Here is a 27,494-nt window from a genome sequence, read left to right as displayed (position 1 = left end):
AATGAAATATGGTAAAATCTGGGGTGGAATATATCCTAAAAGCTTAGCAGACGGTGCTAGCTATGGAGGACCTATTGAAGGTGACTAATATTGTCGTTGGGATTGCGAGCAACCTAACGACACGAGACTATCTGACCTTTCAACAATTGAACAAAAATGTTTATTATACTCATCTGGTTGGACCAAATGACAGCGAGTTCTGGTGCAAAAAGCTTCTAAGGATAGGATTGACAAAAGCCTCAGATAAGGACGAAGTCCAGATGATGCTACAACAAGGAAATGCTATTGACGTGCTTTCCAAGTTGCAGGTGTTTACGACCTCAACAGCGAAAGCGGTCTTTATAGAGCTACATCGATGCTATCAGGGATTCGTTGACAAGCTTTATCACAGTGATTTCAAAAAATTCTTTTCTCCTGAATACTCAAGCCCGCTTGCCCAAGCGAAAATCATTATGAATCTAAGCTTATACGCGAAAGGGGACATTAATGACTACACCTATTATCACAAAGTACAAGAGAACTGGGGGATTTTTAAGGAGCTGTTTATCAATACTGCTATCAAAGAGATGGATCTGAGTTTCAGTCAGCAGGATTTTGGTTCTGCCGCTGAGTTCATTGAAGTGCTGTTGATCTGTCATGAGGAGAATACTGCCATTGACTTTTTCAAGAGTAAGAATGACTTTGACAGTGAAGTTGATTTGCCCCAACAGCTTTTCCCTCCCGAATCCAGCGAAACTAGCAACGAAGTACTGCACCTTACTTTAGAGAAAATAAAGATCTTTTTGAACTCTAAAATAGAATTGGCAGATACATTATTTGACGACAAGTACCCCATAATCCTTGATTACCTAGAATCAGTCATTGCCAATAGCATAGCTGACTATTTAGGTTCCCAAGTAATTGATGATCTTCAATCTCCTGGGGCCTATTCAACCATTAGCTTCATGCCTCAATTATTCAAATACGTTAATGAGGAACTAATTGACGGTCTAGCAGAGAGTAAAAATGGTGGGCCCAGACTAAAGGAAATTGTCAGAGAATTTTTCAATTTGTACTTGGAACCCAAAATTATGAACTATCTTGACACTACCGTTCAAGAGTTTGGGCAGAAAATAGAATTGACACTATTGAACTTTCAGAAGGAAACGACACTAAAAGAGCAGGAGCAAAACGAACAAATATACAGTGATTTGAGAGATAAGGCATCAAAGCAGCAGCAGCTAATCGACCAAAAAAACAACTTTCTCACATCGTTCACTAAAATATTCAAAATTACAAATAACAACAGGACAGCAGAGGAAGAACGACTGCAGATGGCCTATAATTTGAATGTTATGAACAACAATCTTCAAAACATCCAAGTTCTGGTCAGTCTTGATTTGTGTTACAAAGTGGTTCAGGACTGTAAGTTCTGCATAGAAAACATGCGAACATTCCTTATTATTAATAATATCGCGGATGTTGTTAAATCAAAATGCCAAGAGGTCTTTAAAACCTTGGTCACGACATTAGCCAACGAACACTTTAGGCCAGGGTTCTTCAAAGCCATTCAAATTCTTGAACAGTACGACCCTAATCAATTGAAGAATGTTGAGCTCGAATTCGAGGCGCTAGGGTCCCACGTCGAACCACTAATAAAGTTTACTGAGCTTGTGAATACAGGTGACATAGTCTTACAGATGATATCCATTTTTTACAAGAATGAACTTATCCAGACGAATATAATGGACAGGAATAAAGATTTCCTCAACGATGTTGTTCAAGTAAAGAAAAACTTCGAGACAATGATAGACGATTATGTCGCTAACGGTTTGAATGTCGGGATAAACAAGCTAATGGACGAGGTTCTATTTGTGTTTAGCAGTTTACAACTTCCTGATGACTATAATCCCGATCCAACTCAAGTTGCCAAAAAGGAGATAAAACCTTCAAAAGCCGCGGCCAAAAACGTTGAGCTACTACGCAACCATTGTTTTCTCTTGACTGGAGCCACAGATAAGGGTACAATCGACATATTCCAGCAGGAAGTCGGAGAGAGGTTCTTCAACGAGATCGTCAAGAACATAAAAAAAAACCTCATTTCAAGCGATGGGGCTGTTTTTCTAATTTGTGACCTGAACTACTACTATGATTTCATTGCTAATGTGCTTAAACAAAAGCAAATTGTGCCACTATTCGCCGGCTTGAAAACAGTTGGACAGTTATACCTCGTTTCAGGGAAAGATTCAAAAGAGCTCGGTAAGATGATATGTGACCTCGGCAGGTTCCAGGGCATTTTTAGTCAGGAAGAGATATATGAGCTTGTACAACGCCGAACAGACTGGGTAAGGGTAAGGAAGGATGTTGAAAAAGTAATGTATGGTTTGGGCGTTAGCGATTGTATCATTATTTAGATTTTGTCTCGGGCACTAGCCTAGATCCCGCAAAAAACTTGAATAAAAGACTTTTACGTTATTCAATGCAACAATACTCGTGTGATTAGAGGATCCAGAACTCGCATGCCCGTTTAAAGCTTCATTGTAAATGTTACCAGACAATATAAGGGTCTCTAAAGAAGGCATCGCGTGTATCAGGTTCATTATTTTAAGAGATATTGTAAGTTCCAGACTCTTTTCGTCATTGACAATTGAAAGTTCTCTCAAATTGGTAAAACTGGGAGAGCTTAGCAAGTGCTTGAATCGCTCACTAACGATGAAGCTGTTTGAATACTTCAAGTGAAGCGTATGAATTTTGTCCTTTCCAAAGCTTTCGAGATTGAAGGGGTAACACCAGGTACAATTTTCGAGCTTCAGATACCCAAGGTTATTGCGGGGATTTGCTTCGGCTTCAGCATCTTCAATGTGAAAGCCTACAAGTCTCAATTCTTGCAATGACGGGAATTGTTTGACGTGCTCCAGGCTAAATACAGAAGAGCTTTTGACAGCTGTTATGCTAAGAGTTTTTAGGTTCAAAACCAGTCCACAATACTTGAAGAAATTCGTTGAACCCGAGCTTAACATGCTCAAGCTTTCTAACCTCCCCATGGGATTTGTCGATGGATCCGGAGAAAACAACACATGAAACGGGAAGGTCCACTCGTTTTTAGAGCAAAAAGACGTTATTCGTATGCCCTCTATAAGCTCTGGGTGTTCTATGGGTGCGCATACACCGTTCGGGTTGCGCCAGCTGCTCAACAGCTCGGGCCATGAACACTTGACTCTGTCAAAGAGGTATGGCAAAAGGCGCTCTCTTACCCGCTTACTCGTAGATGCTAGTGAAATGATATCCTGCCTACTTACAAGACACTTGAGTTGTAATATGATTTCGTGGGGCGCTCTGTCGATAAATTGCTCGAACTTCGCAGCCCTTGAGTGGTTATTGACCTTTGTCCGCTTTGCCGCATTCGTGTTGCAATTTTCCTGGTTTTTTAGCCCCTCTTTGTCATATCCCCTTTTTCTTCCCACCAAAGACATGGCTTAGATCTCAATACAGCGCTCTTGATGTTTGGTGACTGTTGCTCTATATATAGCGGTAACCGTGTTCCTAGGGTTAACTGTCTTGGCTCATTGAGTCAGATGCGTTATCTGTGTATCGTCCCGCACGAATATCATAATGTGTGACTTCGATCTACTGCATTGGATAGGAAGATCTATCCACGATAGACCACACGTTTTGTATTCTGAGTTCATTGTTGTGTCGTGAAAGATGGCTGCTTGGCAAGTAGAGATCAGAAATACGATTTTAGTATGCTATGAAGATGGCTCTGCCCACGGTCAGTCGTTAATCATGGATCACATCCGCAAGCTGAAGGTGCTCCTCGAACTTTGATATCTCTTCTTGTAGGCGAGCCTCGTTGCCTTCGCGTTCGTAATTGAACACCATGCCAATTCTTGCAGTTTCTTTGTAGGTATTGGGTGTTTCAGGGTCTTGTTCGGGCTCCAAAAGAACAGTTTGGAAACGGTCCAAGCACGTCAGAGGCTTTCCAATGATTTTGCGACCCCTTATATAGGTAACAACTTGCGAATTGTCTTCTGCAGACTCTTCAGCGTCTTTTTTGAAGTTGTTTGCGAGCTCGTTAGTATGACCAGTTGTGCGAATCCTGCACGGTACAAGATGCATGTCATATTGTTTTGAACTTTCAGAAGTGCCATCAATGAGCAGGACAGAATTGGCTGACATCGAACGTCTTATTCAATAATTGTGATTGTAGCCTCTTCCTGGACGTAGTTGAATATAGATTTTTGGTTGAAAAATTAATGTCGGGCGAGCATATTATTCAAGATTAATATCGCTAGTGCACACACGCAAAACGCTATGGTGAGACCAAATCCTTACCTGTTGGGAAAGTTGGTTCTGCTTCCGCGCAAGTTTCAAGGCTAAACTACTAACAATACGTCTTCGTGCTAGGTTCTTAGATCCTATTTTCGCGATCGGGGTGGGGACAATGAGTTATTACTCCTACGAGCGGAAAGTGGGGAGACCAGAGGGACATGCTCTAAATGAGTTGATTCAAAAGAGGTGGAACAGAACGAGAGCCGGAAAACAAGCGGAACTTGAGTAAGCTTACGTAGTTTCCACTTTATTGCCTTGTTTTACGTTGTTTCAATTATTTCGATAAAAAAAGCCAATGCCTTTTTATGATTGGCAGTCATTGATGCAGCTGCTTTCTCGTTGAGGCCAACCTTTTAAGAATTTCTTCAAGTTCGTTTTTCCCCTGGCTGTGTTTGGAAGGCTAGGGCAAACCCCCGCAAGCTCTCTCTATAATATTTAATTCTCTCAGGTGCAGTGAGGCACACTGGCTTCTATTTTGACGCTTCTCTCACTCCTTAGCTTAGTTAAAGGATACCAAACCATTCAAGTTCTGAGCTTGAGGCCATTGCAACCCATTAAGGGGTATCATTTGACAAGAGGTTACATGGAGGTAATAAATTTTAGTTTATTGTTCAGCTCTATGTAATAATTTTGAATCCTTCAACACTACGAAGCCTTGAATTTCATGCGTTCCGGCTTGTCTGTGCTTTTTGCTTTTTAACTCTATCCACTGGAGATTAATCCGTCGTCTTAGTCCAGGCCCGGGGACGGATAGCTAGGAGTAGTATAATTGATAGCGATTAGAGCGCAATATATAAATTTTGCGCTCATAATATCTGTAGTTATAACTAGAGTCTATTGTTATTGAGCAGCATGTGGAGCCGTTTAATTGGTTTTTAAAGCTAAACTTATATTAGAACGTAAAAGGGTTTCAGTTCTTGAGGCCAGTTTGGGTGATTATAAAACGTACTTCTTTGCTGGAAGGATGCAGGTTACAGGAATTGTTTTGATACCATAATAATCTGACGTACCGTCGTCTGTCCAGCTGTTCTCTTCAATCGAGAATATTCTCTTGAGCCTCTCACAAAATCCAAAAAACTTCAAGCGCTTTCTCAGAACCATTGCACATTCGTGCTGGATAGCAAAAACACCCCTTCAATAGCCTTACTGCTCATAGAGAAACAAACTTCAACAGTGGCTGTGGACAGCTTAGTATAGTAGAAAGACAACACCAAAGCACACAATCGTGGAAACCTGTTTATGTTAGCCATCCAGTACTGGATAATACCGTACCGAGAATCAACCGGTTACGTATTATAAAGCTCCCATCCAAATAATACCTGGCGCTCAGATGGTAATTTATCTGGTCAGAGGGTCTGTGCGGACTTGCTCGGTGCTTTGAGCTTTTTTGCGGGCCTCGTATCTTTGTCAGGGCGAGAACTCTCTATGCTTGAGTATGAAGATTTGGTTAAGTTATGGGGCTTATTGAAAGTACTATAGTAAGTCTTAAACTTCGACACCTTGTTGACTTCAAGTTCATCAGCCTCGAAATTTAGCAACTTAGATGTTGACTGGATTTTCGTGTTCGAGCTTAATATGTGAGCAACCGAATGCCCTGTCTGTGTACTTGCAAGGTTGTAATAATTTTCAAACAATGGTCTCGACCGGCTTATGCCGGATAAAATAATTGTATTTCATTCATTGCTCACACTATCAATCAAGGTTCAAAACCCCGTTGATTTGTGTTTAAGACTGTAAGCCATTAGGAAGGTTGTTCCATACATCGTCCTGCATAGCTACTTTCAGCTCGATAAACAAGTTTGTAAGTTTCAATAGCAGATTCAAGGGGAGCGTTTCTTCTGGTTCTTCCCACTAAAGCTGGGATTTTCTGTATGTTTATTTTTCCAGGTTTAAGTGTTTGAATGCGTTGGTAAGGTTCATAAAGGCTGAAGATTGTAGATAGCAGGACAAGTTGATTTCTGTTTAGTTTTAAAGTTGCATTCACGGCTAAATTTTTGAATTGCTCATTTAGAAAGGCGTTGTGTTTGATTTTGGAAGTTGATCCCTCAATATTGTTGACGAACTCATCTTTTTAGGGACTGTCTGTCAAGGCGGTCCAGGTTCTGACAAAAACATACCAACATGATAAAGTAGCTCTCACTAACAGCAGATGTCCGAATATCCTGAAAAAATATAAACTTTTGAGGTCTTTCCAGATTTAATTTTAACCGCATCTCAAACTCATCACTGAAATTACTTATTTCCTTTACAAGTGTCTAACAATAAAAAGCGAACCCATCCTTGTTCTTTTCAGCAACAAAATTAACCACCTCGCGAAAGGACTGCGGCTCCACAAAACTGAATGATAGTCAATTGTTTAAAAATACTTCCTTTGTCATTGTAAATTTTCTCTTGCTAAACCCCATAAAGCTCGTACACCGGAGAAAAGACCTCCGAATTCCAGATACAATGGTTTGCATGCTTGTAAGGTCGTTCTTTTTGGTTTTATTTTTGAGTAAAAATTCTTATAGTCAGAGCTATGATTAGTTTTGAGTAGCTTAATCAAATTGGAGGAAGCATGGTTCGTTTTAAGTATAAACCGTTTTAGGCAGTGACCGCAAATGCTCTGCAAGCAGGGTACTCTGTCACTATATTTCCAGAGTCAGATCCCGAATAGGACGTTGATAGTCAACTTTGAAAATCTTCGAAATTAACTTTGTCATTATTACCTTCCTTTTATTTGTAGCTCTCGTTAGAATATTTCGGGGTTTATTTAGTGTTAATCAGAATTAGTGGTTTTTTGATTTCCTAAACAATCTTCCCATTGCTTCATTTTTTGGTGGAGCGCGTTTTAATAGCACTTGTCTGATGAGTTGTAACAAATGTCGCTTTCGGAATACTCCAACGCAAAAAGACGCTGAAAATTCTTGGATTGTTGAGAAGAATTATGATTCTTCTGATCGTATCTCAAGTTTTCAGCTTGAATACGAATTGAATTTTGCGAAGCAGAAGACGAAGATCAATCATAGGTGGATTCATTAAGCTCTTGGCAAACAAATCCATTTGACCCAAGATCGAGATTTTTTTTTTTCGATGGATATATCTCTCGACTTCTCTTTCAATTTGATACTGTTACTGTCGTTAGCTCTGATATCCATCCTTTCTAGGCCAATACCGGCCTTTTTTATCTGTGTACCAGGCGTTGAGTTACAACTTTGAGTCTATTAGTAACAGGCATTATGCGCGAGCTTTGACCAGTCTGGAAGGTATTACAAGGCGAAACATAGTTTATTAATTCTAATTTCTCCTTGCCAGTATTTTAACAGCACGGTAGAAAGACGATGAAAGAAAGCCCTCGCGGATTTATTCACTACTGTAGCCCTTCTGACATCTCATTTTCTATTCCTGTATTCATTTCTTTAGAGTTTATTTAATATCACTTTTAAGTTGTTAAACTGCATTGTAGCTCATAATGAGTTTGGCCAGCTAGTCTTTAAATTTTAATGAGCGTGAAAATGACGAAGATCCCTGAGTGTCACAACGTGTTTTAAACGATTTCCCTCCTAAAATCAACATCCGGTGTTTATTTTCATGGCACATTGGACCCGCCGAACACTTTAAGCTACAAAGGTAACCCTTGAATTAATCCGTGAATATTATCGTTACAACCCACACAGCATTCGCGGACCCACCCCTACTCATCTCCAGTCCTATTTTAATAGTTCTGCATTATGTCATTGTGTACGCTTTGTTTGCGAATTATTTGGTGCTCTTAATAGCCGGAATACTTTAAAGTTCGCCTACGCAGCGCCCGATTTGAACCACTTGGGACCCTTAAAAGAGTTGGCAATGTCTGCTGAACCGAGCGATCGTATCACGGCCCAGATCGAGCAATCTGACTCCAAAAAACATACACTTTTAGCATGGATTTCGGCATCCACCTGGACACTTCAAAAATCTGAAGACGCTGGAAAGGCTGAGTCGGTGCTCTTTCAACTCGATGAACTTATCAAGTGCGTCTCTGAAAAGGAAGAAGACTTCCCCGTTATTTCATATACTCTCTCAGAGAATATTTCCAATTTATATGTGTTGTGCTTAAAGGTGCTAAGGACCAGAAAGCCGCGTATTGTTTATGACACGACAATAACTTTGAGCAATGTGCTTTGCGAAGAAACTATGACCGCTGAAACTGGCAAGAAAAGCAAAAAGAAGACCTACACATATTCTGCTGTAAAGCTTGCTTCGACAGTTGTTCTCACGCAGCTAGCTGTCCTTTTTGCAGAGGAACTCTCTTCACTCCTACCTCCTCTGCTCCCTGATATCCTGAAAAACGTTAAGAAAACCATCGAGAAAGAGAAAAATATGCATGCAGCGTACCTACCATGTTTGATGAAGCTGGGCGCTGTGATTCTTGGCACCAGTCCAAAAATCGACCATGCTATCATTGGCAAGCTTGCAAAAACGATCAAAAACATCATGCATGAGGTTGTCCTTGACACCCAAGTGTACCCCATATCTTTCATTGGACTCGTCATAAAATCCTACGGTTTGCTATTCAAGAATGACGAATTCTTGTCATTACAATCGTCTAGCAATCACCTTGACACTTTTAAGTCAAAGTTTATGCAAAACAACTATGCGTACTTCGGTTTACTGCATGATGAAACTCGACTTGATACAAGCTCGTGCATTGCGGAAGTTTTATATGACTGGTGTTTCCAAAAAAAAACGATTTCGATGGACGACGTTTTGACTTTTTTGGCAGACGTCTTTCTGACATCTGATGCCCGTTCTGTAAAATCTGGGAGCTTTGAAGCGTTAGCGCACTTTATTGGTCTCGCGCTGGTTGCTGACGGCGAATTTCTTGCAGGCGAGAAGTATTTGCGAATTATAGTGAAGCTCACAGGCTTGGTATTTGATAATTCCAAAACAAAAGCCCAAAAACTTGACATTATATCCAGCTACCTGGAGTATTTTGAAAACCTCCATTCCATTATTTTGCCTCACGTTAGCGAACCTTCAAAACTTCTAATACTTTTTGCAATTTACGACTGCAATGAAGCTAATTCTTCTGACTTACTTGTGGATAAAGAAGGCGAAGTCCATTATTCCACTCTTGCTTTTCTGCAACTTAGTCATAGACTGATGACGGAACTGTCATCTGCGTTTTCTTCGAATAGTCGACATGCATCGACAATTAAAACGGTACTGCTTGAATTATCGACTAGTAGCAACTTTCAAATAAGAATTCACGGCAGCAATGTTCTAAAAACTTTTCTGCACTTCGCACCAATCCATCTTTCCGATGTCTTGGAAAAGAGCCTTGAGGCGTTATCTAAAGAGCTACTTGTCACAAACTCTTTTTCGTTTCCAAAGGTTCATGGTCACACGTTTGTTATTGCCAACCTTATTGAGATATCCAGTACAGATTATGTTCCAAATGAGCTAATTATGCGGATACTAATATTTGCAACGTCAATCTTGAAAGAACACCCTGTTAGTAGTGGTTTGTCAGCTTATTTCAAACAGCTTGTATCATGGATCTTACTTTGTGGGCTCATGAACTATGGTGATGAGGATTTTCTTCGCACGCAATCCCCTCAATTATTCCTCTTCTGGAACAGTGTCCTTACTCACACCTACAACTACAGGGATGAGGATGAATTGTACAAAAACGTGGAACTAAGGAACCATGCACTTACTTGCCTTCTGGCCTATTTAGGTCGGATCGACATCAGCGCAGACATTGCCAAGCAAGTTTCTTTTCTTTTAGCCAAGTGCACCAATTTCAACAACTCAATTATTCTCAAGACGAAGACTATAGACAATGTGCTGCTACAGAACGAGAATAGAATTTTACAGATTTATTTGAGAGTCCATGAATATGTGAAACACGAGTTTAACAGTGCTATACTTATTCTGATTGTAAAAAACTTCGCAGACCCGAACTTGTATTCAGAAAGCACACAATCCGGGTCAGATTCAATGAGGAGCAAACAGGAGTCGTCATCCAAAGCCACTGCTAGTAACTCATATGTTCTTAACCCAAGTGTGCTCCTGTCGGATACCTCTGGTTTCGCATATGGGCTATCTAGCAAAGTCAATGGATTTACTATCGATGGCCTAAAGGCGTCAAACTGCATTCTCAGTAGCCGGTCTCTGGAGCCTTGGGGTGGAGAAAGTGGTTTTTGGTACAGTTGTTTTGAGAAAGAAGTTTACAAGCCTATTACATCGGTTTTGTCTTATGACTGCTTGATACTATTATATGGCCACAATGGATATTCTACAAGAGAGGTGTACTCTCCTAGGGTTACTACATCCATCATTAATTCGTCTATGGAGGTTTTTTCTCTAATATTTCCTTTCCTTAACGACAAAATTCAGTATTCGGTACTTGAGAGTATGAATTCATGCATATTTTCCAAGAAAACAGTCTCCCTGAGATCAATAGCAATTGCCATTAATTGTTGTACCGCCATACATGGTGCATTGAGTATTGCTCAAGAACATGCGCTAGCAGTTGAGGACTCCGTTGCCAGCTTGTTGATAAAAATCCTCAAAGACATCCCTATAAATGAAGACGCAATCTTAGCCAAGCTCAAGGCTGAATGCATGGGACTTGTTCTAGCAGCATCGTCCAGAAATGCCGCCTATAACGATACTGAAAACGAAAATATTACAGGGGCCTACGAAATTATTGTTAAAGATATTTGTGATCATGACGAGCCATACTCTCGCGTTTTTAATGCGTTAAGTGTATCTTGTGCTCAACATTTCAATTCTAGAAGGCTTAAATTTGCGCCTGCTCTCAGTCTCTTAGAAAGTCTAGTTCGTGATCCTCATCCTATTGTTCATACTTGGACCCTAGAATCTATCTCTATTTTGATTGCTAACATCCCAACTATGGATGTCTCAAAGGCATCAAACCTGCTTTTAGAATTGGAATCTATCTACGTGAGTGAAAACTACGGAAAGAACAGTTCTTCAATTTGGGCTGTGAGCTACAGCAGTAGATTTAGTTCTCATCGAATAATTGGAAAGATTCTTGTACATTTAACTCAGATTTTGGGGCCTGAGATAACTCGTCTTTCGAAGTCTTCTGTTCAAGCATTCAAGAATCTTTTCTACCTTTTGCTTGAAAGCAAAGACTCAATACAAGAGTTGCAAGGTGTTCTGATAGCTGTTAACCTGGCGGCTTTTAAATTGAATGGTGATTTAAGCGGTGAGCTTGCTATTCCAGCTTCTAGCAAGTTTATTGGAGAGGCGTTGTATATTAGCCTTGGCCGGCGCGCTTTGTTAAGAAGCGGAAGGTCTTCAAGGGTTAGACTACTTGAAGCCTATAACGAAAGTGGTGTAGCTGCCAGTTTCCAATTGTTGACTCAATTTGTTAAACTCGAAATGTTTCACGGCCTTTACAGAAAACTGGAAAATTTAATATGGGCTTACATTGCGCTATTTCCGGATTCGCAACCCGCTAAAGACTTTGTTTTGGAATGGTTCGAGCATACTTTTACACAAGATCTTTCTTGGACCGAAAGGCTTTGCAAACTGTTCTTTGTTTCGAAAAGTGAATTGTTAGCATTGGCCTCTAGGAATACGCCTTTTGTTTCATCAGAAGGCGGAGTGGGCGGGGTTAACCTGAACGAAGATACTGAGGAGAAAGACTCAATTGTCGAGAATGAAGAAAAGGCTTTTACGGAGGAAAGCAAGGCTGCTGTGAATTTGGACTCTCTGTCATGGGAGACTAAACTATTAATTATGACGCTGTTGCGCAAGCTCTTTTTAAATGTGAAAGAAGAGAGGAAATTAATGAATGTTCTTTACGTTAAGATGCCCCAGCTGATTAAGGTTTGTTTTAGCGCTTCAACCGTCAATGTCCCCGATGTAAGAAAAGCTGGAATCGAGATCCTTGGGTTACTCATCACTACGTATAACGACAGGAGCTGGGTTGCTGGGGAAACATATCTGGAGGAGGAAGAAGCGCACTTTGTTAGTGCACTCATGCCTGCTTTCGAGAGTGGAAGTTTTCCTCTTATAATTCCGAGCGCCTTGAAAGTTTGTGCTGTGTACTTATGCTCCAGTCCGACAAATTCCCACCCGAACTCTAGAATTTCGAACCTTTTAGTGAATTCTTTAACTGAAATTGTTGAAAAACCAGAAACGTGGTCTGTTGGTGAAGTCAAAGTTTCTACCAAGAGATCGAAAACAGAAGTAGAATTATCAATCTTAGATGCATGGGCACACCTGGCAAATTATGCATATAAGGAAAAAGAAAGCAAAATTTCAGAATTGGTTAAAGATTATTGTGAGACTTTGGCTCCTTTGTGGATAATTCACTTGAGGGAGTTTGTGAGTTTGAACAATTCTACTTCTGTTATAAATAAGGGTAAAAATCTTAAGGTGGGCCGCGAAAAAGACTGGAGGTTTTCAAAGTACAAAAAAGTGTGGCTTTCTTTTGCAAACGCGATTGCGTCTGTCAATATCATTGATAAGTCTGTTGTTTCTCGATGCTTGAATGAAGACGACTTGCATAGCTTTGTCTTTGTTGTGGCAGCTCAGTGCCTACAACAGCTAACCTTAGATTTTGAAATTCGAGATATTAAAAGTTCTACATTGACTGTTTTGTACAGAATCCTTTTGATTGAAGTTCCATATGAACCTTTTTTCAACGACGGAGTACATGAAGAAATCGAAGAAATTTTTGAGAGAGTTGTGGTAACTGGTAATGTGGAAGAGAGGACACGTCTAGTTGACGTTATCGAAGTTTTGGTTGTCGGTTACTTGAATCAATGCTCAAAACAAGATCATTTTTTCGCCGAAGCAGACAAAGTGTACCATTTGGTCAGAATTCTTCTGATGTTAATATCTTCGAAACTTCCGTTTATAAGGAGCGAAAGTGGCGAAGCTGTTGAAACGAGTTTTGAGGAAACTGAACTCCAGTTCCTCAGAAAATGTTTTTCAACGGCAGCTAAAGTTATTTCTAAGTTTCCTGTGGAGTTTAGAACAGACCTCAATGCATGTCTGCTTTTTATTGTTGGGAGAGTATTTGAGTCACCGAGTAGGAATAGTTTGGTCCCAGTCGTATTGCCCTTACTCAAGACCCTAGTTTGTCTTGGGGACCCTAGCGATGTGGAAAAAGATCTTATAGTTGTCTTTTTTGAATCCAACAAAAACACCATATTCGGTCAACTATCCAAAGATCTCGCTATTACAACTCTTTCTATACTTGAGAATAATGGAAGGGATTGCTTTTCTGATGATGACGTTACATCTGTTGTTACCTTACTTTATGAAGGACTACAATCTGATTCTACTGTCGCTGTTGTAGTGCGTGCTTACAAAAGTTTGGTCAAGAAATCGGCTAATTCTGCAGAATGCCGGGAAATTGTTCGTCGATTTATGTTGGCAGTGGCTAGTGAAGTAGACGGAGCTGGTGGGAACCCGGAACTGCTTAATGTGGAAGCTCTCGTTGACGCTGTTGGAGCTTTTAGTGAAACGTGCTTACAGATTGACAATTTTGACTCTAAAGCTGCGTTATCGTTCTCCTTGCACCTACTCTTGTCACTTTCCCGAAAGGTACCCGCGAAATGTGGGCTTATTCGTGATGAGGTGATAAGACTCATTAAATCCGATCCCGATAGTAGTAAGAGTGCTGTAAAGGAGAATCTCGTCCAGGATGAAAAGAATTCTTTGATGAAGCTCGTAAGTACCCCGTCACAGAACGACGAGAGAATTGAAGGCGGAATAGAGTTGCGAATTTTTAGTTAGAGATTAATCGGTATACAAGATGAAGGTATTATACTGTATCAAGGTGAAAGGTTTGAAATGATTTTGTTTTGATGATGTCGCTGTATTTTAAGTGAAAGGAAAATAGGAAAACGTCAAAACTACCCTACGAAAATTGCAAAAAGGAAGATGTCTTTCATGAGAAACCAAATCTTGGCCTGAGCTTGTTGCAATTTATACCTGTCTTAATTGCGTAGTCCTTTTTTGCATCCGATACCAAATGTTACTATTCGCTTAATGGGGGACTAGTTTAAGGAACTATCTTTAATAAAAAAGTATGCGTTCTTATGTAATATGTAATCCCAATAACATTCACGTGATTCTCTCGACAAGCGATGAGCCTTTATTTAATTTGATTGGAAATTTAAATAGCTTGAGAATTGTTTTTACTCTACAATTTTTTGGAAACATAGCATTCAATGAGCTTCAGGAATGTTGTTTGCGGGTTCGCAGGTGTTGGTTTAGGTGGCGGTTTGGTCGCATCTTTTTGGGGTTTGCCTTTTGGTGGTAATAGTCGTGCAAAGGGTAATGTTGTCGATAATGTCAGCGGCTCCGTTACCAGCGGAGGAAGCGAAGGCTCTCTGAAGCTTAGCGGATCGGATGTTAATCCTAGTGCCTTTTTCAAGTACGGGTTTCCGGGTCCTGTTCACGATCTCCATAACAGAGAAGAATATGTGTCGTGCTATGATCGCAGACTTAAGTTGCCGTATTGGGTTGTTGAACATATTACACCTGAATCTCTAGCTAATAAAAGTGGAGATAGAAAAAATTCATTCTTTAAGGAGGATGAAAGTATCCCCGATCGATTCAGAGCTAAACTTAGAGACTATTTCCGTTCTGGATATGATCGTGGCCATATGGCACCAGCTGCGAATGCTAAATTCAACCAGAGGGCAATGGATGAAACCTTCATGCTGACCAACATCGCGCCGCAAGTTGGAGAAGGGTTTAACCGAGACTATTGGGCTCATTTTGAATATTTCTGTCGCCAGCTCACACAGAAATATGGTAGCGTAAGGATTTTAACTGGGCCTCTATTCCTTCCGAAAAGGGACCCTGCGGACGGAAAAAATAAAGTTACTTATGAAGTTATAGGAAACCCCCCATCGATTGCTGTTCCTACTCATTTCTATAAAGTCATTGTTGCTGAGAGCCCACTTCGCGGGCCAGGAAGTGATAATGTTGCTGTTGCTGCGTTCGTTCTGCCAAATGACAAGATATCAAATGAAACGAAATTGACAGATTTTGAGGTTCCTCTGGACGCGGTTTCGAGAAGTACAGGTCTGCAGTTATTACAAAAGCTGCCTTCTGAGAAGAAGAAGGAATTGTGTAAAGAAGTCGACTGCCATATTACTGTGAGAGAATTTGTCAAAGCTCTCCCCGCTCCCAAATCGGTTCCCTCTTTGCCCTCGCCCTCTAAGTAAATTGACGAGTCTAATTATGGATAAATGCTAGAAAATTGTTGTTATTATAATGTTGCTATTTTTTACGTAGCAATGTTTTGAAGCTCTTAAGACCGTGTTTTTGTAGATTTTTAGTAATGCCGTTTTTAGTTTTATTTTTGAATCTCCTTATTTGGTGTTTTTCCATGTTGTTCCAGTCAAGCTCAATTTCTTCTTCACTCATTCCATTTTTCGTCATTTCATTCATGCACCATAGAAAAACGTCACTCCTTCTGTGGTGGTTAGCTTCCCTTGCTATTGTTCTCAGTATAACAATTATGTTCGTGGCACTGAGTTTTATAACAGTATCTTTTGGATTTGGAGAAACGAAAGGGTTGACTGTTATGTCCATAGGAGTTTTATTTTTTGAGGTTTCATAACATAATTTCAAGAAGTCAACTTTTGTGGTTTTATCATAAATTTCATTGGTCCACCAAGGTGTAGTGTTGTGTTTGTACGTTGTCAGGGATCTAACAAAAATAGACGCCAAAATATCCCAAAGTTTCGTTTTGTGAGCAGGATCATTGTTGTGGGCCTTCAAAAGAAGATTGTGTATAGTCGCTCCAACGTTTAGATTGAGTTTTTCCACTTCATGTGTTTTAAGTAGCGTCAAATGGTTTATTATTGTGGTTATAGAAGGAATCCCTTTTAAGCCCTCAATTTTGTTTGATAGTGTTAATGCTTTAAGTAAATCCTGAGGTTTTCTCGATTTTAGTAAATGTGAAACTATTACTTGATAGTCTGCTGAAGTTAGGCTATTGTGCTCTTTTCGTATTTCGGTAAGGATTCTTTCAACTCCAATTGAGTCTTCGAATGTCAGGTGTAGTCGGAGTAACGTTGATAAAAAGAACCGCGACTTCAAGATTTGTTTTTGGGTATTGAAGTTTGAGTAAGTTGTTATGTTACTCATAATTTTTGTTGCAAGGGAGTAGCTTTTTGTTGCCGATGCAAAGTTTATTATGGAGGGTAAAAGCAACGCATTGTTAACGTACAATTGTGGCTCTATGGATGATATCAATTCTGCGCACCTTTGGCGATATGCTTTCTGTTTTGTAAAGAGTTTTATTATTTTGTAAAGTATCCTTGTGTCATGCTTTGAAATTGTAGTGTAGTGGTCGCGTACTGCTGTCCAGTGCAGTAAAACCCCGGCAGCATTGTTTGATTTATAGTCTGATGAAATCAATGAGTATAATGCTTCTACTTGCGCGGTTCTCACTGTGTTACTCTTGTTGTATGCGACGTCAAGTACGTAACTTAGGACCTTTTTCGTTAATAGTGGGTTGTTATCTAGAGACATGGCCTTGTTTGATATCTGGAGAGCCTGGTGTTCCGATAATGTATGTTCAATAGATTTTTCATTGAGGAAGTTCATTAGTTGAGTGAATTTAAGTAAGTGGTAGTGCGGTTCGATTTGGGAACTTTCAGCGATACATTGTATCATTGCGTTAATTAATGTTCTGTGAAGTTCTTTTCCTGGTGTTTTCGTATTGTACCATATGAATAGGTCAATGGCGTTCGGTATATCTTCGTAGGTGATGCAATTGTGTATAAGAAATGGCAAAATGTCGATGTCCGTATTTTTCAGGTCTGAAGGTGACAAAGGAGAACTGTGTATCAAGTTGTTGGCAAAGAGTTTTCCCCGAAGTGGAGGTTGAGCTCGTATTATTTCCCATCGAACGAAACAACGATAAACCGCAGAAACCTTATTTTGTTTATTGTCATATTTGAAAAGATCTGTTCCGGTTAAAAAGATGCGTGGTTGTACTGAAGGAGTCTCGAAATTAGTGGTGCTGTTGGCTTTCGAAACTTTCCAGTATTCCTTTATTTTCCTGTCCAGCTGTGAGGTTGAGTATGTTTTTTGATTAAGAATGCAGTAGTTAAGCTCTGAGGTGGTGATTTTGAGCTGCGTTTCGCGTTCCGTGTGCAGCATACACACCCTGAGGTATGCTGGTGCTGCTCGCTGAGTAGTCAGCCCTTTTAATGGTCTTATCATTTCATTTGATGCTGTATGTTGTTGTCGATGCAACTTTTTATGAACAAGAAGAAAACCTCTTATTTTTAATAAGTTAAAAAATTAATGTTGGATGGGGAATGATGGAAAACAGCGTGCGGGCAAAGCAAGAAATATTAAAAGAACTGTATAAAAAGCTAGTGAGCTTGTTATTTTTATTTAGTGGTATAAAGGTGCTGCTGAAAAATTCGTAGTGTTGCAGCCAGCGCAATTTTTGAATTCTAATGTTTTGACGACACATAGGTAGCACAAGATTTTATTACAGCAAGATGTTCTGTAGGGAATATTAGGTGCTTCGTCGCAGTATGGGCAATTGAAGGCGTTTTGTCTCTTGATCCCTTTTTTAGTTGAAGATCGCAGAAGCTTTTGAATTAGTTTAGATTGCGAGACTTGGTTGTTCAAAAGTTGCAGAAGTGCATTGTAAAGAAGTTGTGTATTCTGAAACTCCATGCTCGCAGTAATTGTATTCTGGTAGAACTGAGATTGCATAAAAGTTGAAATTTTTATTCGGAAAATCTTGTGGAAAATCGACAAGTATTGTTTTGGGGAACCTGACAAAAGTTGGATAAAAGTTGATAATGACCAGACACTTATTAAAGTTTCGACAATTCGTATTTTGGGTAATAAGTTGTTATCTGCGTTGTATAGAAAAGTTTGTAGTTTTTGTACTAGGTAGGGCATTAAAATGTTGGCTGCGAATAAGCTTAATTTTGCTGTTTGGAAAGAGGTTCCTGCCAAAGCTGATCCGTATGTTGTTGTTTGTATTCCATTTGACTTTGTTGAGAAGTGAAATGCTAACGTTTTGAGGAGAAGTTTAAATTCTTCTCTGTTTGAAGTTGGCTTAATCTTATCGTCGTACAGTGCCCATAAGTGGCTGTAAAGGTCGTTGTCCAGTTTATCCCCATCAATTTTGTTTACTATCATAAGTGGTACTGAGGCGATTATTTCACTTAATTGTTAGAAAAGAAGTTGAGTGTGTGAGGTATATCTTATGTCTTTTGTTCGTCAAAAGGGATGTGTAAAGCATGTTCAAGGTTGTGGTAAAGTAACGGCACTTAGGTGGGTAAGAGGAAAATTTTTATATTCAATTAGCCTATGCTGGTTGCGTATTATACCCTTACTTTTATCTACATTTATGAAGCGTTATGTGGTTGTATAATAAGTGTTAATTTAGTAGTGTTTTGTTTTCGGTTCCGGTCACTCGCGTTATTGAACAGGATTCTTGGAAAGTTATATGAGATTAAATGTTTTGCTGGTACTATAGAATATTGAGAGCTGATTTATAAGTAAGTAGGAGATGGATTAAAAATAAGTAGTATAAAAAATTAAAGTTGTGTTGATATAGAGTTGTGTCGAAACTCGGTTGACTAACACATATCCCTTCAGGTTTGCTATTATCTCTAAAGTAAGAGCACGTCTTAACTGAGATCCTGGGTATTGGTTTTCACGTGACTTTCCCGAATTTCGGAATATGATCTTGTGAAATATTTATATATAATACCAAGAACAAATATTGAAGTAGGGAAGGGAAGTAAGGTTTTTTTTTAAAGAGCGATATTAGATATGCTGTCATGGATGATAAGGGTAATAGCCGGAAGGCTTTGAGATCGTGTGTTAGGTGTAGAAAGAATAAAATAAAATGCGATTTGCAGGAGAAAAGGCCAGGCTCATGCACGCCCTGTAGTCGACGAGGAATCGAATGTTATGTTGATTACGTGGTTCCCCATCAAAGGTCACAGGAGCTTATCAATTTATTCCAAAATGTTGAAGATGTAAAGAGGTCAATGGGAAAGTTGACGAGCAGCTATGAGAAAATCGCCCGGGAACATGTCCCCTTTTTTTGTATGGATAGGCAAGGTTTTTCTCCTTCTGTTGGCAGCAAAGTCTTAAAGCTTGCTGAAGGTGAATTTATAATAATTGCTTTGAGTGGGGAGGGATTACGCGTTAACAACTACCTTATTAATAGTGAAGACATTGAAGTTGCTTTGAAGGATTTTCAGGACGTTGTTGGAACGCTCCTTCAGTTGTACGAAAGACCTGATTGTGGGAGGAGCTGTGTTAATGAAACGGTAATAGACGAAAGTGTGGGGAAATATACAGTCGAGAATCTTTTTCATTCCGAACAACTCCCTTTTTTGCTTTGTGTTGTGAACTTCTACTTTGAAATCCCAGGGTTAAAGTACAATGAACTATTCGACACTATCCTTGAAGATTATTGTTTCATGGCTATCGAGGATGAGAAAAGTGGTAAGAATTTTGACCGGAGAACCCTATCAAAGTTAATTATCGGTCATTCGAGTAGCGACTTTAATTTTCTATTCAACGGTGAGATGTTCATTAAAAAGTTCACGTTGTATCTTTTTTACCACATTGTGATATATGGAGTACGGTACTATATGGATTGCTTCATGGAGAAGTACATTCGAACTCTCGAAAATGTTAGAAAAAAGGTTAACATCGAAAAGAACTGGGAGGTTAAATGGGTCAATTTTTACATTAAGGTGTTTGGTTTGATGGATAACATGAAAGAAGTATTGGAGATTGGTGAAGAAAACGACCCGTTTTTAAAGGTTCTTGAGTATGATTCATTGATCGTTAATAGTGACATTTCCATTGATACGCGTTTTCCAGATGTTTTGAAACAATGCCATCAGGATGTAAAGCCCTTATTACGAAGGGGCCACATGAGAATACCTTTCGTGAAAGAGTTTATGGCCCAGTTCATCACTATGAACTATTTCGTCGCGAACTTGAAGTTTAAGAAATGTTTAAATGAAATGGAGTCGATGAAATACACCGGTTTTAATACTAAAGTTATCTCCGAATTAGGGAGTGAAGCTAAATGCTTATGTTGTGATGTAAACAAAGGAGAAAATGAAAACAAACTTTATGCGGAGAGGGGGAGCGCCGAGGATGTGGTTGTTGAGGATCCTGAAGAATGCTCGGCGAATGGTAATATGCGCGCTGGAGTTCGAAAAGTGAGGTACGAAGAATACGACGTTTATGATATTGTTGCAACTTGCCTCACAAAAGATGGGTATAAAGATATTCTAAGGCGAAGTTGTTGCGGTTTGGTAAGGGATATGTGCGAAAAAGTTATTATTGAAGGCATGATTATGAAATTGTAAAAGAAAACTAAAACTAATGAAACCACAAAAAATAAAGTGGAGGGTTAAGTGAGGCTGAAACAAATGTTATAGCATAAATCATGCGTCGTGAAGTAAGCACAGAGACCATTACTTCTTTTCGGAAACGAGTTTTATGGACGGGTGGTACAGAAGTTTTTACTATGATATAGCACTTTAAACGAAGTAAAAGGGAAGGAATAAAGAGTTATATGAGAAAGATGTCTTCGATTTTGGCGGAGCGGAGGGCAAATGTTTGTGTAGGTTTCTTCTTCCTGACCCTACCCGTAGCCTCCTTGAGAGAGAACCTGCCACAGAAGGCCTTGTACGTTTTCTTGCTCTCCATGGCTGTAGTGTCTGCCCCATTCGTCAGCGTTTCGTAACTGTAGGTTGATGGTATGCATTCTCTTCCAATGGCTTCGGTCAGTTTTTTAAGGGTAGATTTTGAAATAGTGATGTTTGTGGACTTGCTATCTTCGAAAACTGCAAGCATTTCGTGATAAGACTGGAAGACGCCTTTATTTGTTCTCCAAATAGCTGACGCTATCTTTGAAACCTCTTCAACTTTTGCCCGGTTTGCATTAAATGGATCTGAGCAGTTTCGAAGCTGCTGAACCATGCAGTGAAGCAGCCCCCGCATAAGAATGAATTTGTTTCTTGATTTCAACCCGCTTTGCTTAATTTTATCAGTTTTTCCGGACGTAACAAAATGACATATTTGTTTTGGACACTTTCTTTGCGCTATACATGGAAAGCGATCTTTACCTAAAGTTTTTTGGGTGCCGAATTTGTATTTTATCTGATTAGCCACTTTTGGTAAATGGCATTCTGCATATCCTTCAGTCCAGTTCATGTTTTCGACTTTATTGAGTTCACTCAAAATCATGGTTATCTGTTTTAAGTACTCTCTGATATCCTTGAGATAAAATTTCGAATTCTCAATAATCCCTTCTTCTTAAATATTCCATATCCTTTCAATACCGATAACATATCCTCTTTATTCTTCATTTGTTGCCTCAAATCCTCCTGAAATCCTCCTTGAATTTCTTTAATTAATTTGAGGATGTTCTTCGCGTTTTTAACAGCATCAATATCTCAACTGCCGTCGTATGTTTTTAGCTAAGACATTTTTGAATTATTTAATCTTGAGGCATGAAACATAGGAGTTTTCTTGCGGCAACGGAGAAACTATATTTTATACAAATAATAGCATTAGACAACGGTGGTTGAGATGTTCCTTAGTCCTTACTGCAAAAATGGACTCAAGGGGCCTGACTATAAGTTTAGAATCCATCAAAAAAGTTTGTCTAATGCTCTTAGAACCGAATTATAAAAGCCGCCAAGAAGTCTGTGATAAGATTTATGAAAATTATGCTACCTTGCTCCAAGATGCTGTTGTAGAGTCTAAAGAAAAACCCCGATCTGGGCAGCAAAGAAGAACTCTTTTATCGAAGGACACTCGACTTTTTTTGGAATCGGTTTTTGAGAAAAAGAGATCTCCTAATTCAAGAGAACGTAAGGCAATTGCAGACAAATGCGGCTTAACGCCTGCTCAAGTTAGGGTTTGGTTCGCGAACAAACGCTGCAGATGAATGTTGAGGTCTATGACTTTGTCCGTCATTTCTTCTTCGGTTCCAGTTAGGTCCTTTAGAGCGCATAAGAAGTCTTGGGCGTCCTTGGAGCCTGCCGTGGCTACCGTGAATTCTGCAATGCTAGTTGCCAGAGCAGCAAAGTCCCCATTGGCGCCGTCCGCTATAAAGTTGTTGAAGCAGTTGGCAAGGTTCGTAGCGCTTTCAGATGCTGACGTCCTCGCCACCACTGCTCTGCTTCCGGCAACAAGTACTTCTTCTACTTGTTTACGAGCATTTTTTTCACTCTCCCAATGCAACCGTTCTCTCTCCCGGTTTACCTGTTGCACCTCCCTTCTTAGGTCTTCCTTCTCATGTTCCAATACCTCAGCTTTATGAATGGCTTCTTTGGCGCTGCTTTCGACCTGCTGCGACTTTTTCAATTTTTTTAAAACAGCAAGGTGTTCTTGCCTTAATTGCGCATATAGTCTAGCCAAACCGTCATACTTCTCCTTCCACTGCTCCATAGTTTTAACTTGTTCTTCCTTGTTGCTCAGTTGTTCATTAACGTTCAAATTCATATTTTCCAGTTCTTTCTCAAGAGCCAAAACCCGGTTGTCGTATTGCTGAATTACCATTTGGTCACGCTCATGTTGTTCCCTCAATGCGTTCAAATCGGTTTGATACTGGTCTTGTTGAGCCGCTTGTTGGTACATGTTTTGCTGCGACCGCAACCTTTCCTCAAATAAGGCTTGTTCTTGTTGCTGTTGAGCAAGTTGATGCTCCCTCTCAATCTCCAATTGCCTTTGTTGCTGTTGAAGTTCAAGTTGTCTCTGTCTTTCACGCTCTAAAATCGCTTGTTGTTCAAGTTGTTGCTGTTGTTGCTGTTGTTGCTGCTGTTGCAAAAGTAGTTGATTTGTTCTCTGTTGCTCCAGTGCCCTTTGGGTTTCTAATGAATTAGGGGTATCTAAGCCCACATTCCCAAAATAACCTGTTTGATTCCCAACTAACCCACCCGTAGGATTGCTGGACATAACAGGAACCAACCCCCCGACTACGCCAGTTGGATGCGACGACATGAAAGGTACAAACCCGCTAACTCCCCCCGTAGGTTGAGAACTTGGAATATTATAGGCGCCGTTACTAAACACTCCACTTATTTGAGGACCAGGAGTTGCCACATATTCTGTTTGGGAAGGAGTGACTGCTGAGAAACTACGTTCAGCTTTCAAAGATGGTGGTTTTTCCGAAGGGGTAATACTTCGACGTGCCGAATTCCGAGTGGATGGCCTACTGAGCGACGGCTCAGGAGATGGGCTGTCCACCAAAGAGGGAGCTTCCGTAGGTAATTTAGGAATGCGGATAAGACTTGTCAAGTACTTGATCGCAGAACAATCCGCATAAAATTCAAAAAGCCTTGCGTGCTGGGAAACATAGCGCTCGTGCAGGGGTTCCATGGCACCATCCTCACCAGTTTGTTTGTGCATAGCACGGATCATGGATGTGATAAACTTGTAAATTCCATATGATTCAGCGACCAACGGAACTAAAGCTGATATCTTACACTCGTTTTTGCGCCCACTAGAAATACTAGCGAACAGCACCCTTGAAAACTCATCCAGAGCATCCTGAAGGTCCATAAGATCTAGAATAGTTTCGTAGCCCTCATCCGGGTTAGAAGTAGTAACAAGAGAAACGTACTCTTCGTATTCAAAAGTACCATTAAATCCCTTGTGGCTTCTATGGAAGACCAATTTCCGAAGAAGGAATTGGACATACTCCTCAATGATGCGTCCATATCCATCGCCTCCGCCTATCGAATAAATACGGCCCAAACTTTCAATCCATTCACGGTTTTTAATTCCCTCGACAATTGCAGATGGGTGGCCTTCTTGAAGAACTTTATGAATCGTGATGAGAGCCTTGAACACACTAACTTCATCTTCTCCAAGGGGCTGAGTTTTCATCGCGTTGAAAAAAGCGCGAGACGATTTGTGATCCCACGTAAACACAATGCACGTACGAACATGTTTACGCTTAGGAGCTGTCTCCTCGTAGGAACACGCCTTCCTGACAGCACGGTCCAGATCAACGTCAAATCGCGACATGATGCAACCAAACCGTGGGACCTTTCACAGTTTTCTCAACAGCGATCAAAACACTAACTGGCCCCATATTCTATCTAAAAGTTCCTGGCAATTGCACCTTCACCGTTTAATAACTCCGTGCAATGTGATATTCAATTGTTTACATCACGTGCTTCCTAAAACTTACCAATACCGAGATTCCCTCTACACACCTCAACTTTTCTCTGCCTTCATTTCTAACGTACTTTTTCCGTTGTTCCCCATTTGTGGCGACTTTTGCCAACTTGCTTCGAATTGCTTCTAATTTGGTTAACAAACAAATAAACCCCTGACACCTCAACATACTCCGTAAAAATTCCTGTTTTTAGCCTTTAAAAGGAGCCTCAACCACACATGCTACGACGAGGGCTTTTCATTCACCCCTTTCCCTACTACTTCGATTCAGCAACTCCAACTCTCTTCCCAATTAACGAATTTAGTCAACCATCCCACAGTTATAAAAATACGCAACAAAAGGGCAATTGCCAGTAGAAACCTAGTCCCTCAAGAAACACCTACAATCCACATCTGTGTTGGCACAGCACGACTCTTTGAGCTCCTATCCGTTATATATCTATCACTAACAACGAGAGCAGCAACTTCCAGGTCACGAATCGCCAGAGAAAATTTTCAGTACAAAAGAAGAAGTCTTCGCTGCCATTACAAACGTCTTTCTGGAGACCAATAACCATTTCTTCCTATATATGTCTATTGAAAACCTCAAGTCTTTCGATCCTTTCGCAGACACTGGTGATAACGAAACAGCTACCGCCAACTACATCCACATCCGTATCCAACAGAGAAACGGTAGAAAGACTTTGACTACAGTCCAAGGAGTTCCCGCAGAATATGATCTAAAGAGAATTTTGAAGGTTCTAAAGAAGGACTTCGCCTGCAACGGCAACATAGTCAAGGACGAAGAGATGGGTGAGATTATCCAAATGCAAGGCGATCAAAGAGCCAAGGTTTGTGAATTTATGATCACTCAGCTCGGGATGAAGAAGAAGAACATCAAGATCCACGGTTTCTGAGCGAACCGCGTCTCGTGCCCCAGAGTCTGGGCTTCTAACTTCAAGCTGCTCCTAGGGCCTGTTTATAACGTCTGTTAGATCCAGTGCAGCCCCTCGCGGCGATGCCGGACATTTCGAACGCCACTTACATAGCACTAGTATCCTTGAATCTGAAAGAATATTTCTAAATACCCAGGGCGACACCTGCTCCGTCCTAAGTTCGTATTATGCTTGGCCTCATCGCCTCCATTTCCAGGGATACGTATGATCATTGTGCACGAGATTGTTATACTCGCCGCTAACTGAGTAGATAAATGTAAGAACTCTTCCTTCCATATAAAGAACCCATGCCACACTGACGGCTACACTTCCCACACATACCAGCGATGGGTACAGGGGACCTTAACCTGCTGAAATCGTGGAATCCACACCTTCTCAAAAACAAGAAGAAAGTATGGGAAACGGAACAACAGTTACTGGACGAACAGCGCAAGTTTAAGGAGCGTCAGATAGAAATAGAGAAGGAGCGACAACTAGACGACTTGACGTCACTAAACAGGACAGGGTCAAAACTACAACAAAAAAATGGCATGGAGTGGATGTACAACGATCCCGCGGCAACAAACGAACAAAACACTGATTTTCTACTGGGGAAAAAGAGAATAGATACTTCAATCCTCAAAAAAAATGAGCAGCCATACACACAAAAGAAAGACAGGCACTTCGACACCTCAAATAAGGGAATACATTCCATTTTAGAAAACAAACGTCCCGCTGCAAGCACTGACCTCTCGAGAGACGACCCCTTGGCAGCATTTCAAAAGGCTCAAGAAATTAGAAGGAACACAGCTCGTTCGGATCGCATATCAAAGGTTCACAAGCCAAGACCAAATCTTCCTGAATCCGGCTCCAGGAACAAACAAACCATTCCCCACGCCGTCTCACGCCAACCACCGCAGAACAACAGAAAGTCGCGATCCACATACGACATGGATTACTAACAGCAAAGAATCACCCAACTCTACACTTTGCGTCGTTTGACACTTTTCTGCTTACCGTCACAATCTTCGGGCTCGCCATCACTAGACTCTAATTGCAAAGGCTCATCGCTTTCGTCGTCTTCGTCTACATTTTCTTCTTCCAAGTCAATCTGTGCCTCCGTATAATATTTTGTGCAATTTGGATACAGGTCTTCACTAATAAGCGACGCCAACCCATCACCATTTGGAAATTCCTTTCCTGGTTTGAGACCTGTCCACTTAAACCAAGAGAAAAAAGATTTCATTCCTGTTCTATAGTTTCTCTTTCCTTCAGATGTCGTTTTGTCAGTAACCAAACTAGGGTTAATTCCGTCGAAACTTTTAGGCCATTTAATTTCAGTAGGTGTACTGGTTAAGAAGCCGAGCTCTTCATCGCGCAAGTCGTCCTCTTCGGTCCTCTTGCTCCTGTAAATAAACTTGCTAACGTCGTGCTCAATCCTAAAAGTTTTCGATACTGTTTGGGACTCAAAGTCCCCATCTATAGCGTCGAAATTAATTGTGACAGTAAAATCACGATGATCCGCTTTTTCATCTTCCACGCACAACCATGTTACCTCGATCGCACTTATACAATCGATGTATTTTAGATCAGCAGCGCGAACATAGTTTGCAAAATCACTGTGTTGGGACAACACGACCTTCCAGAATCCTGGGATACCAGCAATGGCTTCTTTACGGTTGAGGTACACAGCACTAAGCTTTTTCAACCTCAAAAATTCTGTCTCTCTTTCTGCTTTCTCAACTTCATCTTCAACTCTTGCGAGAGCTTCGAGGGACTTCGATCTTTTAAGGTAAGAGTTAGCAACAAGACAACCCTCACATAAATCAAAAAAAAAACTTAAACTTACACTTTATCTTCTTCCATTACAATGTCGTAGTTCCTTCGTTTGCAGCTCCGCCGGACGAGACACATCGTTAATTCATCAAAGACTAATTTTTCTGAAGAAAAGTATTACAAGCTACGATAAGAAAACAACGACAAATAGAGATTTTAAGAATTGGCAGCGAGGAACCATTGGGCTTCTAACAAGTTCAAGCTATCGGCATCACACTAATTTTCAAGGCTTTTAGTTAAATAACTACTAGATTTTTAAAT

General features: G+C 40.4%; 13 protein-coding genes across 13 annotated transcripts, besides 1 other annotated feature; 6 read left to right on the top strand and 7 right to left on the bottom strand.

Annotated features, from left to right (window-relative positions):
- Nucleotides 1–62: 62 nt before the first annotated feature.
- RCY1 (Rcy1p) lies at nucleotides 63–2,393 on the top strand (the record flags this gene model as incomplete). Its single annotated transcript, XM_002554316.1, has 1 exon — nucleotides 63–2,393. The coding sequence occupies one exon, from the start codon at nucleotides 63–65 to the stop codon at nucleotides 2,391–2,393; it is 2,331 nt and encodes a 776-aa protein (XP_002554362.1).
- A 15-nt stretch (nucleotides 2,394–2,408) lies between these two features.
- On the bottom strand, nucleotides 2,409–3,452 carry KLTH0F03454g (KLTH0F03454p; the record flags this gene model as incomplete). Its single annotated transcript, XM_002554315.1, has 1 exon — nucleotides 2,409–3,452. The coding sequence occupies one exon, from the start codon at nucleotides 3,450–3,452 to the stop codon at nucleotides 2,409–2,411; it is 1,044 nt and encodes a 347-aa protein (XP_002554361.1).
- A 307-nt stretch (nucleotides 3,453–3,759) lies between these two features.
- KLTH0F03432g (KLTH0F03432p) lies at nucleotides 3,760–4,158 on the bottom strand (the record flags this gene model as incomplete). Its single annotated transcript, XM_002554314.1, has 1 exon — nucleotides 3,760–4,158. One exon carries the CDS (start codon nucleotides 4,156–4,158, stop codon nucleotides 3,760–3,762), a length of 399 nt encoding a protein of 132 aa, XP_002554360.1.
- A 1,253-nt stretch (nucleotides 4,159–5,411) lies between these two features.
- Nucleotides 5,412–6,997: a mobile genetic element (DNA transposon of KLTH part of the newly discovered ROVER DNA transposon family of the Kluyveromyces:degenerate copy).
- Nucleotides 6,998–8,139: 1,142 nt separating this feature from the next.
- Nucleotides 8,140–14,058, top strand: LAA1 (AP-1 complex accessory protein LAA1; the record flags this gene model as incomplete). Its single annotated transcript, XM_002554313.1, has 1 exon — nucleotides 8,140–14,058. The coding sequence occupies one exon, from the start codon at nucleotides 8,140–8,142 to the stop codon at nucleotides 14,056–14,058; it is 5,919 nt and encodes a 1,972-aa protein (XP_002554359.1).
- A 437-nt stretch (nucleotides 14,059–14,495) lies between these two features.
- On the top strand, nucleotides 14,496–15,500 carry NUC1 (ribonuclease; the record flags this gene model as incomplete). Its single annotated transcript, XM_002554312.1, has 1 exon — nucleotides 14,496–15,500. One exon carries the CDS (start codon nucleotides 14,496–14,498, stop codon nucleotides 15,498–15,500), a length of 1,005 nt encoding a protein of 334 aa, XP_002554358.1.
- Nucleotides 15,501–15,555: 55 nt separating this feature from the next.
- CBP1 (Cbp1p) lies at nucleotides 15,556–17,511 on the bottom strand (the record flags this gene model as incomplete). The annotated part of the gene is made up of 1 exon (XM_002554311.1): nucleotides 15,556–17,511. One exon carries the CDS (start codon nucleotides 17,509–17,511, stop codon nucleotides 15,556–15,558), a length of 1,956 nt encoding a protein of 651 aa, XP_002554357.1.
- Nucleotides 17,512–17,688: 177 nt separating this feature from the next.
- On the bottom strand, nucleotides 17,689–18,453 carry PEX2 (ubiquitin-protein ligase peroxin 2; the record flags this gene model as incomplete). Its single annotated transcript, XM_002554310.1, has 1 exon — nucleotides 17,689–18,453. One exon carries the CDS (start codon nucleotides 18,451–18,453, stop codon nucleotides 17,689–17,691), a length of 765 nt encoding a protein of 254 aa, XP_002554356.1.
- A 647-nt stretch (nucleotides 18,454–19,100) lies between these two features.
- KLTH0F03300g (Zn(II)2Cys6 transcription factor domain-containing protein) lies at nucleotides 19,101–20,657 on the top strand (the record flags this gene model as incomplete). Its single annotated transcript, XM_002554309.1, has 1 exon — nucleotides 19,101–20,657. One exon carries the CDS (start codon nucleotides 19,101–19,103, stop codon nucleotides 20,655–20,657), a length of 1,557 nt encoding a protein of 518 aa, XP_002554355.1.
- Nucleotides 20,658–20,862: 205 nt separating this feature from the next.
- On the bottom strand, nucleotides 20,863–21,540 carry KLTH0F03278g (KLTH0F03278p; the record flags this gene model as incomplete). Its single annotated transcript, XM_002554308.1, has 1 exon — nucleotides 20,863–21,540. The coding sequence occupies one exon, from the start codon at nucleotides 21,538–21,540 to the stop codon at nucleotides 20,863–20,865; it is 678 nt and encodes a 225-aa protein (XP_002554354.1).
- A 666-nt stretch (nucleotides 21,541–22,206) lies between these two features.
- SLA2 (Sla2p) lies at nucleotides 22,207–24,330 on the bottom strand (the record flags this gene model as incomplete). Its single annotated transcript, XM_002554307.1, has 1 exon — nucleotides 22,207–24,330. One exon carries the CDS (start codon nucleotides 24,328–24,330, stop codon nucleotides 22,207–22,209), a length of 2,124 nt encoding a protein of 707 aa, XP_002554353.1.
- A 722-nt stretch (nucleotides 24,331–25,052) lies between these two features.
- SUI1 (translation initiation factor eIF1) lies at nucleotides 25,053–25,379 on the top strand (the record flags this gene model as incomplete). The annotated part of the gene is made up of 1 exon (XM_002554306.1): nucleotides 25,053–25,379. One exon carries the CDS (start codon nucleotides 25,053–25,055, stop codon nucleotides 25,377–25,379), a length of 327 nt encoding a protein of 108 aa, XP_002554352.1.
- A 365-nt stretch (nucleotides 25,380–25,744) lies between these two features.
- On the top strand, nucleotides 25,745–26,359 carry CWC25 (U2-type spliceosomal complex subunit CWC25; the record flags this gene model as incomplete). Its single annotated transcript, XM_002554305.1, has 1 exon — nucleotides 25,745–26,359. One exon carries the CDS (start codon nucleotides 25,745–25,747, stop codon nucleotides 26,357–26,359), a length of 615 nt encoding a protein of 204 aa, XP_002554351.1.
- A 20-nt stretch (nucleotides 26,360–26,379) lies between these two features.
- On the bottom strand, nucleotides 26,380–27,263 carry VPS75 (Vps75p; the record flags this gene model as incomplete). The annotated part of the gene is made up of 2 exons (XM_002554304.1): nucleotides 26,380–27,181; nucleotides 27,247–27,263. The coding sequence occupies 2 exons, from the start codon at nucleotides 27,261–27,263 to the stop codon at nucleotides 26,380–26,382; spliced, it is 819 nt and encodes a 272-aa protein (XP_002554350.1).
- Between the last annotated feature and the right edge of the window lie 231 nt (nucleotides 27,264–27,494).

This window comes from Lachancea thermotolerans (assembly GCF_000142805.1).
Source record: "Lachancea thermotolerans CBS 6340 chromosome F complete sequence".
NCBI lineage: Eukaryota > Fungi > Ascomycota > Saccharomycetes > Saccharomycetales > Saccharomycetaceae > Lachancea > Lachancea thermotolerans.
The sequence above is the reverse complement of the archived record's forward strand: the minus strand, read 5'-3'. Positions and strand labels throughout refer to the sequence as shown.